Source organism: Mastigoproctus giganteus, chromosome 10 (genome assembly GCF_048544385.1).
Source record: "Mastigoproctus giganteus isolate SK-2022 chromosome 10, ASM4854438v1, whole genome shotgun sequence".
NCBI lineage: Eukaryota > Metazoa > Arthropoda > Arachnida > Uropygi > Thelyphonidae > Mastigoproctus > Mastigoproctus giganteus.
The window spans coordinates 131,678,616-131,692,748 of NC_143584.1; the positions used below are offsets into that span (position 1 = coordinate 131,678,616).

At 37.4% G+C, this 14,133-nt stretch overlaps 1 protein-coding gene across 5 annotated transcripts in view; it reads right to left on the reverse strand.

Annotated features, from left to right (window-relative positions):
• LOC150079291 (intermembrane lipid transfer protein VPS13D-like) overlaps positions 1-14,133 on the reverse strand; it is a 1,618,665-nt gene that overhangs the window by 74,279 nt on the left and 1,530,253 nt on the right. For all 5 annotated transcript variants that reach the window (XM_090383928.1, XM_090383929.1, XM_090383926.1 and 2 more), the window contains one exon: positions 9,028-9,203. In XM_090383928.1, the coding sequence (XP_090240054.1) occupies positions 9,028-9,203 (176 nt within the window). The remainder of the gene's footprint in view (positions 1-9,027; positions 9,204-14,133) is intronic.

Consider the following 14,133-nt stretch of genomic DNA (forward strand, 5'->3'; position numbering starts at 1 on the left):
AGCGGGTGGTTGGTTGGTGGAACAGACTTCCATCCCTTGTAGTGGAGGTTGATAGCCTAAATAAGTTTAAGGCTCAGCTGGACAGGTATTTTGAAAGAACAAAGGGGTGAAGTGGAAGTGGTTTTTTTTTTTTTTTTTTGGCTGATGCTGCCTAAGCTTGCTTTCTTGCGTCAAATGCCTCTACTAATGCTAATTTGCTTGGTCTGAGGTCTTGGATTGTTGCTTGCATACATTTGGTTGTAGCTCAGAGAGGATATTTATAGCCCAATCAGAAATTGATTCATTAGTACGAACTGTGATATCAGTTCGAATGGAGACTGCCTAATATTTTTTTACAGCATTTGCATAGGTAATATTTTGGTTTATAGTTGGTGCAACTAGTTTTCTCGCTTCTTTGTTGTTCTAACTAACTTTGTTCTAACTTGTTGTAACTTGTTGAGAACAAAGTTGTAACTAACTTTGTTCTCAACCTTGTATTTTACTATTTTTTTGTTGGTTTTCCATTTTTCACATGTCTTGGAATATGCAGGATGGTCACATTTGCAATTTGGACAGGTCATTTTTGTAGCTGTACAGTCACTTTCTATGTGGTCTCAGGACCCACAGTTATGCCAGACAGGAATTCCTCTACATACAGTTTGAGAATGGCCATACTTTTGGCATTTATAGCATCTTAAAGGGTTGTGAATGTAGGGGCGAATGCAACAAAATAAATAACCTGCTTTTACAGAGGAAGGCAAGTTTGGCATATTGAAGGTAAGAATAATATTTCTGGTAAGTGCCAGTTGATTATTTTTTTTATCATTATTCTTTTTGCTTCTATTACATTCTGTCCCTGCAGTTCTTGGATTATTTCTTCTCCGGTGACATTTAATAAATCCCAACTAGATATGACACCCTTAGATGAATTTGGGGTTGCATGAGGAGATATTTTTACAGGAATGCCAGCAAAGTTTGTTAGTTGTAAAAGCTTTTCAGAATGTCTTTGGTTTGTGGTTTCTATTAGTAGGTCTCCTGGTTGCAGTCTCTTCACCGTCTTGGGAGATTCTGCAATACCGTTATTTCATTCGAATCTTGCAGCCATTGTTTTTGTATAGAGTAGTAGGGAATTCAATTTTTAATTGTGGTAACTAGGCAGCTCTAACGTATAATAATATAGTGTAATATGCATCACTGCATTTAGGATTATATTAGATAGCGTAGTATTGACAATTAATTAATTAAATTTATTGATCTCATTAATTTAAAATATCATGCCCCAGACCAGAGCAGCAAAGCAACGGGCACAAAGTGGCAGGAGTGCTGTGACTCGGGGGAGAACTGAGGGGGTAAATTCTCCAACGCATTGCAACCTAAAAAAATGTGCAAGTTGTGAAATGTTTGCCGAACTCTCTGGAACAGAACATGATCTAGCCAAGGAGTATGTCTTTGTGTGTGTGTGCGCCAGGTGCAGAGAGTGTCTAGAAATTAGGCATCAACTCAGCGTTCTACTAGGTGTCTATGAGAGCTTGAGGTGTAGGGTAGATGCCCTCGAAGAAATTAATATGAGGGGCCCGTCAAGCTCTGAGCTGCCCAGCGCAATGTCACAGCTCACTTCTGAGCATCAGGCAACACAGCGACAATCTCCAAAGCAGAATGCACTGGTCCCAAAGGAACTAGTTATTGTTGGTGACTCTATTGTCAGGGAGATGGGGAATATATTGTGTAAAAAGGATAGATGGAACAGGACCAGGGTATGTCTGCCAGGGGCAAAAGTTGATGACGTTGTAAAGCATATATCATCTTTTAAGGGTACAAAAGGTGATATTGTTGTACACGTTGGCACCATTGACATTAAGAGTAGGAGATCTGCAGATTTACTTAACAAGTACAGGTCAATGTTGCAAAGAAGTTGTGAATTAGGGTTAAATTTGAAAGTGTCTGCAATTCTGCCCAGACACGATAGGAGGGAGTATATGATGAGCCTTGTCAATCAATTCGGCCCTGGAGGGAATGTGCAAGGCTCAAGGGATAGAATTTTTTCAGCGTGGTCTGTGCTTGTTAACAGGAGAGACTGCTTCTACAGGGATGGGATACACTTAAATAGAAAGGGTGCAAGAATATTTGCTGATGCTATCGAGGCAGGTCGGAAAACTGCTAGTTTGGGGGGGGGGGGAAATTCACAGACTAAAAGGTTAAAAGTAGCCGCAGGCAGAGGTGAAGGCGATCCTTGCACAACTTCTATTAGAATAAGTAGCAACCTGGAGCGAGGGGTGCTGGGGATTTCAGGGACTGATGGCAGTCATCGTGAAACAGGTGGGTATATGGGATGTGTTAGGGTAACTAGGAATAAGATTAAGTGCATGTATATCAATGCTAGAAGTATAGTAAATAAATTTGATGGATTTGAAGTGTTGGTCAAGACATCAAAGGCGGATATTGTTGGGATAGTAGAGACGTGGTGTCACACAGATATAAGGATTGCAGAACTGGAATTTGGGGAGTACAATGTGTACAGAAAGGATAGGAAGGGAGGTGTTATGCTGTTAATTAAGAAAAACATAAAATCAAAAGAAGTGCATCCAGTTGATATAGATGAACAGTGCACTGTTGAGTCAGTTTGGTGTGACATAAGCACTGCGAAAGCAAAAATAAGAGTAGGAATGTGTTATAGGCCTAATGACTCAAATGAGTACAATGAAAAATTGTACAGAGAAAGAGTGGGCTAGTAAATCAGAATGTCTTATAATGGGGGATTTTAACTTCCCAGATATTGGCTGGAATTGTGGGTTGGTCTCTCACACACTAGTAAGACTTTTGTGGATTTATTGGATGATTGTTTTTTTTTTGCAGCAGCATGTTCGAGAGGCAATCAGAGAGGGTAATACTCTTGATCTGGTTATCAGCAGTGATCATTTGTGTATTAAGAATTTGAAGATAAAGGAACCACTAGGTGGCAGTGATCACAGTGTACTGATGTGGGATTTACTTAAAGATATAATTACCATCAGGGGTAAAGGAAAGGGTTTTTGATTCCGTAAAGGTGGGTACAGTGGTCTCACACATTTTTTAAATTCTGTACAGTGGGATCAACTGTCAATGTTACCAACAGTAAATTCTAAGTGGGAAGCATTCAAGGAATTAATCGTGGATGCTACTAAAAGTTTCATACCTATTAAGAAATATCGTTCAAGGTTTAGGCCTAAATGGTTATCAAATGAACTAATGAGACTTGTGACAGAGAAGAAAAATGCATGGGATGCATATAAATTATCAAGCGACTCAGAAGCCTATGGCAGATATAAGCTAGTCTGTAATCAGTTCACAAAGGAGGTTAGGCAGGCGAAGGCACATTACAATAAATCTTTGGCAAAAGATGTTAAGAAAAACAGCAAGGATTTCTTTACTTATATAAACTCTAAAAGAAAGGGGGATGAATCTGATTAGTCCACTTGATATCGATGGTTCGACCGTTGATGATCCTGCTCAGATAGCAAACAAACTGAATGATTATTTTGCATCTACATTCACATATGAGGAGTTATTAAGGTTTGAAAATGGCAGAAGGTTATCAAATTGTAGCAGGGTGCTTAATGATTTTATAATAACTGAGAGCAAAGTGGAGGAGAAATTGTTGAAGTTAAACATAAGAAAGGCACTGGGGTGGATGGGATTTATCCAGTTATATTAAAGGAGGTGGCAAAGTAACTAAGAAAACCCTTAGCCATAATTATGAGAGCATCCTTGGACTCGGGGGAGGTCCCCACGGACTGGAGATGTGTAAAGGTATCCCCTATTTACAAAGGGGGATCGAAGGTGACACAAGTAATTACAGACCAGTTAGTTTAACTTCTGTTCCGGGTAAAATAATGGAGTCACTGGTTAAAGATGCATTGCAGGATCATCTGGACAAGACTGCAGCAATAATTCAGGCACAGCATGGGTTTGTTAATGACAAGTCTTGTCTGACAAATATGATAGGATATTATGATGTGGTTACAAAGGAACTGGATGCAAAAAATAATTTTGATATCATATCTTTGGATTTCAGGAAAGCTTTTGACACTGTTGCGCATAGAAGACTATTGTACAAATTGGAGCAGAATGGTATTAAGGGTAAGTTGCTACAATAGTTGTAGCAACTTACCCTTAATACTATGGTTGAGTGGGAGAAGGCAGAGGGTGGTAATTAATGGGTGCTGCTCTTCGTGGACTAATGTTATTAGTGGAGTCCCACAGGGTTCAGTGTTGGGTCCTCCATTGTTTTGTTTATTTATCAATGATATTGATGAAGGTATATCAGGCTTAGTGTCAAAATTTGCAGATGATACAAAGGTTGGCAGGGTTGTTAATGACAGTAATGGCAGTGTGCTAAGAAGTGGCAACTGAAGTTTAACCAAGAGCATTCAAGTTGTCATAAATGCCCATCAGATGCTGAGCTGGAGCCTAATTTCTTCATACTCTGCACCAAACACACAAAAAAAGACATACATCCCCTTGGTTGTATCATGTCCTGTTCCTCAAACATGAAAAAGTAGCACATTTTCGTTAGGCCATGATTCGTAAGAGAATCGCCCCTTCAGTTCTCCTCTGAGATGGAGCATTTCTGCTACTTTGAACCCATTACTTTGCTGTTCTAGTCCGCAGCATATTTCCATTTAAATTCAGTTTAATTTGACAAATACTACACTATGCTAACATATACCTAAATGCAATAATACGTATTACACTATCTAGTTTTATTTTTTGAATTGAATCATTTAGCACTGACACCACTGAGGAATCCCCTGTTGATTAAAAGTTCCATGCACATCCAATTGTTTAGCTAAAGATTTTTTCTGCTTTTTCAAGGAAGAATGGCCCAGAAATTGGAGTGCCAAGAACACATGCCTGGGTGTGCCAAGAAAATAGGACTTCGCCGACATCTTCTCTTATTGATTCTCTTTGTTGTTTCTTGCTCGGGTTAGCATTTTCTATAAATTGATCCATGACTGCTCCTGATTTGTTTTGACTTGAGGCACTTGGGACTATGATATTACATACTTCTTTCCTATTTCATTTTATGACACGTCATTGATAATAACAACCTGTTGTTGGCCAAGTCATTGATAATAACAACAACCTGTTTTCTAAAAGTTAAGACCTTCCATTTTTGTGACATTACTGGGAAAAATAAAATGTTTAAAATGTTTTAACTTATGTTAAAACTTATGTTATGTTAATTCAGCGTTCTTGATTCAACTGATTGTAGACTACACATGCAGGTGTTTTACAGCACGAGGAATGAAAAACCAGCAAACTGAAAAACTATTGGTTAATGTAGAATTAAAAAGATAGAAGCATTAAAAATGTTATCAATCTGTAGAAAAACAATTAATCAGTATGCTTGTAAAAGTAAATGTGCACAGACAGGAAAATTTAGCATGAATGTTGTGTAAGTAAAAAAAAATGATAATAAATAAATAAACAACTATTTAATTAAGTTATGAAATGTGTTTCAAAATTCGACTAAACTTGGTATGCAAAAATTCATTACATGCAAATAAGCATTATATGCAATTAAATGTGCAATCTGTATATGGGAAGGAAGGTTGTTTCAGAAAGAAAAGGTACGAGGGTAGTTCAATAAAGAATTGCCCTCACCTACTTCCACATATCGCAGAGTCAGGATATTTTGTGTGTAGCATCATACATATCTCTGTACTAAAGGTATAAAATTTCAGCCCTATGTCTTAATTTGTTTTTCTCTTACAGAGCTGAACGTGTGACAAAGTAGCATCATGGACAAAGTTGAAACCAGAGCTGTAATCCAGTATCTGTTCTTGAAGGGGAAATCTCTTAAAGAAATCCATGAGGGGATGACTGCTGTATATAAGGAAGAAGCCCCATCCTATGGCATTGTGAAGCACTGGCATAGTTTGGGTGTGGTCGGACGTTGGTAGAATCTGAGCCCATTCCAGGTCGTCCCCATTCAGCCATTGATGACAGCACGATCAGAAAAGTGGAGTCGTTAATTATGGAAGATCCCCTGATATCTGTACGTGAATTGTCCCAGGAGGTGAAGATTAGTGTGGGCTCTGTTGAATCAGTCCTTCATGACTAACTCCATTTACGGAAATTGAGTGCAAGGTGGATTCCCCGATTATTGACTTGTTTCCAGAAGGCTGATTGACAACAGAAATCACAAGAGTTGTTATATCCCTGTGCCAAAAAATGAGGAAGACTTTTTCTCTCGTCTAATCACTCAGGATGAAAGTTGGATACATCATTTCAACCCTGAAAGTAAAAAGCAGTCCATGGAATGGCAACATCATGGTTCCCCGCCCCTGAAGTAGGCAAGGGTCAAAGCATCAGAAGGAAAGGTCCTGCTGACAGTGTTTTGGGATGAGAAAGGTGTAATAATGACTGATTACCTGCTGAAACAATTACAGGTGCCTATTATGTGAGAATGCTTCAAGACAATGCCCCAGTTTACACTTCTGTAATTGCAACAACATAAGCGGCCACTTGTGGCCGCTTATGTTGTTGCAATCCATCCAGCCTACCAGCCTACTCACCTGATCTTGCACCATTGGACTTCTTGTTTCCTTCCCTAAAATCATTTCTTCAGGGGATCCACTTCCCTGACGGCGAGACACTCATTTCTGCAATAGAGTCATGGTTCAAAGACCAACCTCACCACTTCTACAAAAACAGTATCTAGATAGTATGAATCAGAGCTGTACTACTCAATATGTTCTATGTTGATAATAATATTAGTAAAATAATAAGAGGAGTTTACCTCAATATAGTAAGTAGAACACTTCCATATGATACCCTCCAGAAATTAAAACGGAAAAAACGAAAAATTCGACAACTTACCAGTACATTAGAGTAAAATATAAAAAATTAAATAATCAATTTAACACAATTCAAATCAATTTAAAACAATTAAAAATCAAATTAATGCAATTAAAAGAATCTAACGAAAATATTCAAAATGATTTTCCTTCCTGAAGCTGATAACGCTTTTCGACCGTATGTCGTGATTACAGGAATGAAAATTACCGAATCGGGTTAAACCTGATACTTTAATAGAGATTATTTGTCTTCGCACATGCACGTAAAGGTCCACGCATCGGAAATCAAATATGGCCGCCGAACATTAACAGAATTCTCGTGTAATTTAATTTCAACGGTTTCTGCAATTAATAGTCACGTATAATTACGTTGAACGTTAACTATTCAACGTTAACTTCAACATTAACGTTGAAGCTATCTATTAAGGAAATTTTTCACTTAATTAAACTGTTAGTTGAGGCTAACTACATCACCTTTCGAGACAAGGTGTACAAACAAATTTTTGGATTACCAATGGGTTTGAGCCTGAGTGGCTTAATGTCAGAGATCTATCTCTCAATGATTGAGCAGATACATTTGACACCTTTTCGAACCCGTATCACATACTATGGGAGGTATTTAGACGATGTTCTAGTTATTACCGATAGTAGTACTATCCAAGACATTTTACATTCGTTTAATAATATTCATTCTAGACTCAAATTTACATTGGAAAGGGAGGATACGGATACAAAGTCATTAAACTTTCTAAATTTCACGCTTACCCGGGACTCGAATAAAAATACAATTTAGCATCTATCGAAAACCTACAAACACCGGTATGCTTCTACATTATAATAGCTATCACCTGTTCACCTACAAAAGATCGATTATCTTTAATCAATTTCTTAATGCCTATAAATATTCAATGACGGAATCTGCTTTGGACTCAGAAATACAAATATTAACTAGCAGATTCTTAAACAGGGGTTATTCCATTACCACAATAAACTGAATTAGGGTACAAGCTAAGGATAGGATACAAAATACTACACCAATCAACAATAGTAATATCAAAAAATACTTTATTTCTGTCCCATATGTTGAACAGTGGCACAAACAGCTTAACAGATTCTTTAAAGATACCGAATTTAAAATTGTAGCTAGGCCAATACGGAAGTTACACACTATACTGAACAATCGCTCGATTCTTTCAGCGTTCGCAACACAAATTAATGATCTGGTATACAACATATCTTGCGGTGATTGCGACTCGTCTTACCAAGGTTCGATCTGATTTTCTCTTAATATTCGTGTAAATCAACATGAAGCCTCAGTTCGTGCTTCTTGTTCAGCAGCATCAGAATTAGCCTTTCATGCCATTAACGAAAAACATACTTTTTTATTTAACGAGGCCAAAATAGTTAACGTTCAACGTAATTATACGTGACTATTAATTGCAGAAACCGTTGAAATTAAATTACACGAGAATTCTGTTAATGTTCGGCGGCCATATTTGATCTCCGATGCGTGGACCTTTACGCGCATGCGCGAAGACAAATAATCTCTATTAAAGTATCAGGTTTAACCCGATTCGGTAATTTTCATTCCTGTGATCACAATATACGGTCGAAAAGCGTTGTCAGCTTCAGGAAGGAAAATCGTTTTGAATATTTTCGTTAGATTCTTTTAATTGGGTTAATTTGATTTTTAATTGTTTTAAATTGATTTGAATTGTGTTAAATTGATTATTTAATTATTTATATTTTACACTAATGTACCGGTAAGTTGTTGATTTTTTCCGTTTTAATTTCTGGAGGGTATCATACAGAAGTGTTCTACGTACTATATTGAGGTAAACTCCTCTTATTATTTTACTAAAAACAGTATTTGTAGCCTCATCCATTGATGGGAAAAATGTGTAAATCTGCACAGTAGCTATGTAGAGAAGGACTAAAACTTGTGCCAGGAATCAACAGGCTAGCACCTCTGCAGCTAGGTCAGGGCGAATCTTTATTGAACCACCCTTGTAAAGGGGATAAATTACTAAAATAAAAAAATTGAATTCTGTGAATTTAAAGTTGGGCAGTAAACTGAAGTGAAGTGAAGTGAAGTGAAGTTAAATAAAATAAAATAAAAGATGAATCTCAATTTTTACTGCTTTGATGGACATTTTATCATTATTTTATAAGTGATATAAATTATGGAAAAAAATCATAAAATAAGTACCTAATTCGACAATAGCATCTTCAAACCTCACAAATCTGAAACCCATTTTCTGCTTAATTTCCTGCAACTCAGATGGCAAATTACCAGATGTCAGAACACTAAGGTGAACTTGTGGAAGACTAAGTTTGAGAGTACTAAAGTAAAACCACTGAGAAGAGACAGATGCAGCTTGTATCCTAGAAAACAATGATAAAAATGATACATAATATTTACATTAGTATTAGTACGGACAAATGATGCAAGGAAGAGGATTTTTTCTGCATCAGCCAAAAATAAAATAATAATAACAATAAAATAATACAGAATATTCATACCATTCTCACAAGGTAAGCATCCATTTCTGGCTAAGCAGATCCACTACCTCTTCTGCACTGGGAGGTAACTTTTTCGAGTGTACAATAACCTTCTGTACACAGATGAACTTCATGCAATGCCATCTTCTGTTACTTTCTGAGATTTTATATTTGTGTCATCTAGTTCTTCTATCACCTACAAGGGAAGACAGATCTTCCTTATTCATTTTGCTCAACCCCTTCCAGGGCTGGTGGAACAATGTAAGCCTGGTAAGCAGGGAAAAAACCCTAGTGCTGCCCCCGACCTCTTCAATGCCTTTGCCATCTCAATCAAATTTCCCCCTTAGATGTCTAGTTGGCAATTTTGCAGTCCACACCTTCTAAGCAGTTCATCATATGTGCATTGATTTGAACATGTAAAGCCCTTTTTTGAGCCATCTCAAGAAGTTCTGTTTGTCTCTCTTTCTCTTTTTCTCTTTTTTTTTTTTTTTTAAATGCAGTCTCCAGACCTGAATATAATATTCCAAAGGCATTTAACCATTATCTTGTACAGAGGGATAATGACATCCTTCACCCTACTACCAAAGGTTCAATAAATCATGAAAGGGCCACCTTTTACACTACATAGAAAATTTCATGTTGGACTAAATCATAACACCTAAGCCTACAAGTAGTCTTGAACCACTTTTAGCTCCTAGATTTGTTCCCCAAATGCATATCCTTAGAAAGCATTACTCTTTAGTTGCCATTTTAGTAGACTATACCTGCAACTCTGTCTTTTTTGAAGCAAAATGGCTTAGTCTGAATTGTTAACCATCCTTCCAATTCAAAAACCTCAGCAAACTTTGACATCTTCCCCTAGATACTCTCATCAATATCATTTATGAAAATTATAAATAGAAGTGGACCAAACACTGATCCTTGAGGATTTGTACTTATTGCATTGTTCCACACTGAAGACCAACAATTTATGATAACTCTGTCTCCTATCTTTTAGCCATTCGATGTTACAGCACAGGATCTTAGCAATAGCTTCAGTTTCTTCTAGTTTATGTAGCAGCCTTCCGCGACAGTATTAAAAGCTTCACAGGCTAAATATTTTAACCTGTATATTCAGCTATTTAATGACTAAGTCATAGTACTTTACCAGTATGGTTAGGCATGACTATCCCTGAACAAACCCATGCTGAGATCTATTCAGAATACCATTTTTGTCAAGATGGTCCTGAATCGCATCCTTAAGCATAGACTTCACAATCCTGCCTACACAGAAGTTATTATTAGATTAGGGTTTTAATAGTGCAAAAACAACTGAGATTATAATGCACCATGAAAAGTCATAATTTGAAAAAGAAACCAAGATTTTGGTAACCTTTCCAATAGGTTACCTCATCAAAAAATTGCATATAGAATGAAATAAAAGGCTGTATTAAAATAAAAATAATGTCTATTTTATATAAGTGTATACAGATTAATAGTTTGTAAAGAATTAAAAAATATTGACACATGGTCATTGTCAGATAAATTATGACTGAGTGTTAAAAGTGGTAAAAACGAGCATTTCTAAAATTGGTACATTCAGTTAAAATGTGCTCAACAGATAAAATGGTGTCACACTGCTCACACATAGGAGGATTCCTTTCAGTCCACAGCAGAAATGAATCAACCAGATGACTGAATCCTTTGTGGAGTTAGGCAAGAACAACCTCCTCCTTATGGTTCCTGTGCAAACTAGACTGCCATGTTTTGTTCACAGCTTAATCTAATAAAGTTTGTTTGTTACCTGCCCATGCCATGACTCTTGAAACTTCAAATATATCATATTATGGATGATTTTCATGTAGTCTGTATAATGGACTGACGAGCCAAGATTATTTCCAGGATCTGCTGATTTGGCTGCAGTATCAGCCAAATCATTTCCACTAATTCTGATGTGGCTAGGGACCCCAGAAGAAGTGGATATCAAATCCAACTTCACAGAGAAAATGTGTCATATGCTGAATTTGGGATAGGGTTGGATGCGTTAGTTTACCTTGTTACTGATAAAATCTGTTGAGGTGAATTCACTATCCACTTCCCAGAAGTGGATATTGAATCCACCTTTGCAGAAAAAATGTCATCTGCTGAACCTGGGAAAGGGTTGGATAAGTAGTTTGTCTCATTGCTGATAAAACCTGCAAGATCAGTATACCACAAATCACTGGTATTGATGAGTTCTTATGTGATCTAAGGTTAACTCTATAGAGTGCAGCTCTGCAGTGTTTATATATGATGCATTCTAGGAGAATCTGTTCAGACAGAGCAGTGTCTAGAAAGACAGCAGCAGATCATACACGATTCTCACTTTGAGCCACCTGTGTAAACTGGCAAGAAGTCAGAATGTTCAGCTTAGTGTGCTGAACAGAGTTGAAGGTAGACAGACAACAGAGTATCAGATTTGACTAGTTTTTAAGAGAGAAGTTGTATGCTGGTAATTGAACATGCTAGAGTGGAAGAGGCTGCCTTGTTGATTGGGCAATCTTGTCTACAATGATGTTTAGCTCTGTGAGTAGCTACTGAACACAAATACCAAATGGACAGCTGGCAATCCAATGGGTGTTATAAAGATTTTCCAATTGTGACTCAAAAACAGATGTCCATGTGATGGTCTGGCTAGGATTTCAGCTTAAAAGCATACTGTAGAGACAACTGTTTTTGTCCATGTGCCAAGGACGGTTCATTTTCTTCCATATATAGGCTTTGGACAGCAGATGTTCTGAATGCACATCAGTATAAATATGAATGTCTGATGGTGAATGGTGTTATGCCAATGAAGGATGCTATTTTGGAGGATGAATATACCCGAGACCCCATAATCTAATTTTGATCACACAAGTGCACAATACAGAGTAAAATGTGCTGGTCTGTAATTCAAGAAGTAGAAGAGAGAGAGCACTGAAAATGTTCAACCCTCTCATGCACTTTTTGCATAGATGATGAATATGTTGAAGAAATGTCAACTTTTTGTCAAATATCAGTCCCAAGAATTATCTCCAGTTCTACCATAATAGTGCTTTTTCCAAGTCTTAATTCAGGTTTTGGGTGTGGGATTATGCATGCAGCAAAAAATTATGCAAGCGGTATAGTAAGAAACTGAAACCACTGGCCATTGCCCAAGAGTTAAGGTGATCAATGGCTTTCTGCAGTTTCCTCTTGATAACCCCCATGTTGCATGATCATGAAAATATGCTAAAGTCATTGATGTAGTGGACACTGTTTGGTCGGAGGAGGTTGTTCAGTAATGGAATTTACTTTAGTGGCAAAAGTATCACACTTAAAACATCTCTGCAGGTACACCTTCCTCTTAGCAATAAAGCTGATGAAGAGTGAATCCTACATGAACTTTGGAAAAAAAAATCAGATAAAAAGTTTTTAATAAAAATGAGTAGGAGACCTCTCAGACCAAGGTTATAAAGCTCTTTTAAAATTCCATATCTCCAAGCTGTGTCATATGCTTTTCTATATTAAAGAAGATGGACATCAGGTGCTCTCTTTTCAGTAAAGAATTTTGAATAAATGTTTCCAATCAATTAAGTGGTTCAAAGTGAATTCATGCTGAACTCTGGAGAGAAGGTCATTAGGATGGTAGTTTGTTGGAAATTTTGTATCCTTTACTGGCTTAGCAAAAGCAAGAAGAGTTGCTTTGTGCCATTTGTCTGGAAACAGCTCTTTAAGGAAGATTCTGTTGTATAGGAACAGCAGATAGTCCACAGATTTTGGTGATAGGTGTTTAACCATTTCATAATGGACACCATCTAGTCCAGCAGCACTTGCCTTTGAGGGTCAAAACTCTTTCAGCTCGTGAATGGTAAATGGTCCATTATTTGTGTAAATACCCAGTGGTGATGTAAAATTAAGGGCCTCTTTTTCAGTATTGTGTTTAAGGACCAGAAACTCTGGGGAATAATATGACATTGCAGAGATTTCAGAAAATGTTTCCTCAAGAGCATTAGCTATTGCAGTTAAGTCTGCAATAGTGCATCCATTATATCACAGGCCCAAGAGGGGTGTGATGTGTATTTTTTTTCCTTTCATTTTCCATATTTTGTCCCAGATCACCTTAGAGCTGGTTGCCTGGGTAATGAAATAAATAAAATATTTCCATGATTCCTTTTGGCTCTGATGTACATAATATGCTTTAGCATGTGTGCATTTCAAGGCTATGAAATTAGATATAGTTGAGATCTTCGGAACATCAGAATATCCCACAAGATTGTTTTGTGCCTTTCTAGCTATTGCACATTCTGAATTCCACCATGGTAACTGGGCAGATATTTTTGGAACTGCAATGCAGCTGCATGGATGATACTTTCTGTAATGTAAGTGATATGCTCTGACTGACTGACTGTAGTGATGTCAAAATTTGCCAGCTGTTGGAAAGCATTCCAGTCAGCCTGATCAAACTTCCACCAGAAGAACCTAAGGAGAGGCCACGGTCTCCCACTACATAATAGGTTATCATGGAGAAGTGATCATTTCCATTTGTCTTCTCCTCCACCTACCAAGAAGGGGAGCAGACAGAAAGGTCAATGGCAGAAAATGTACGGGTAAGCATGTGAAAGAAGGTGTTTGTACCCATATTGAGAAGGGAGGAGTCACTGCCAGTGAGCACATGTTCTATGACTCATCCAATTCCACTGATGTCAGCATGACCCCACAGGCTGTTATGTCCATTAAAATCCTCAAGAATAAAGAAAGGGGGAGATAACTACATTACAAGATCATCAAGGGCTCTTTGAGATGTTAGTCTCAGGTGGCAAATGGCAAATAGATA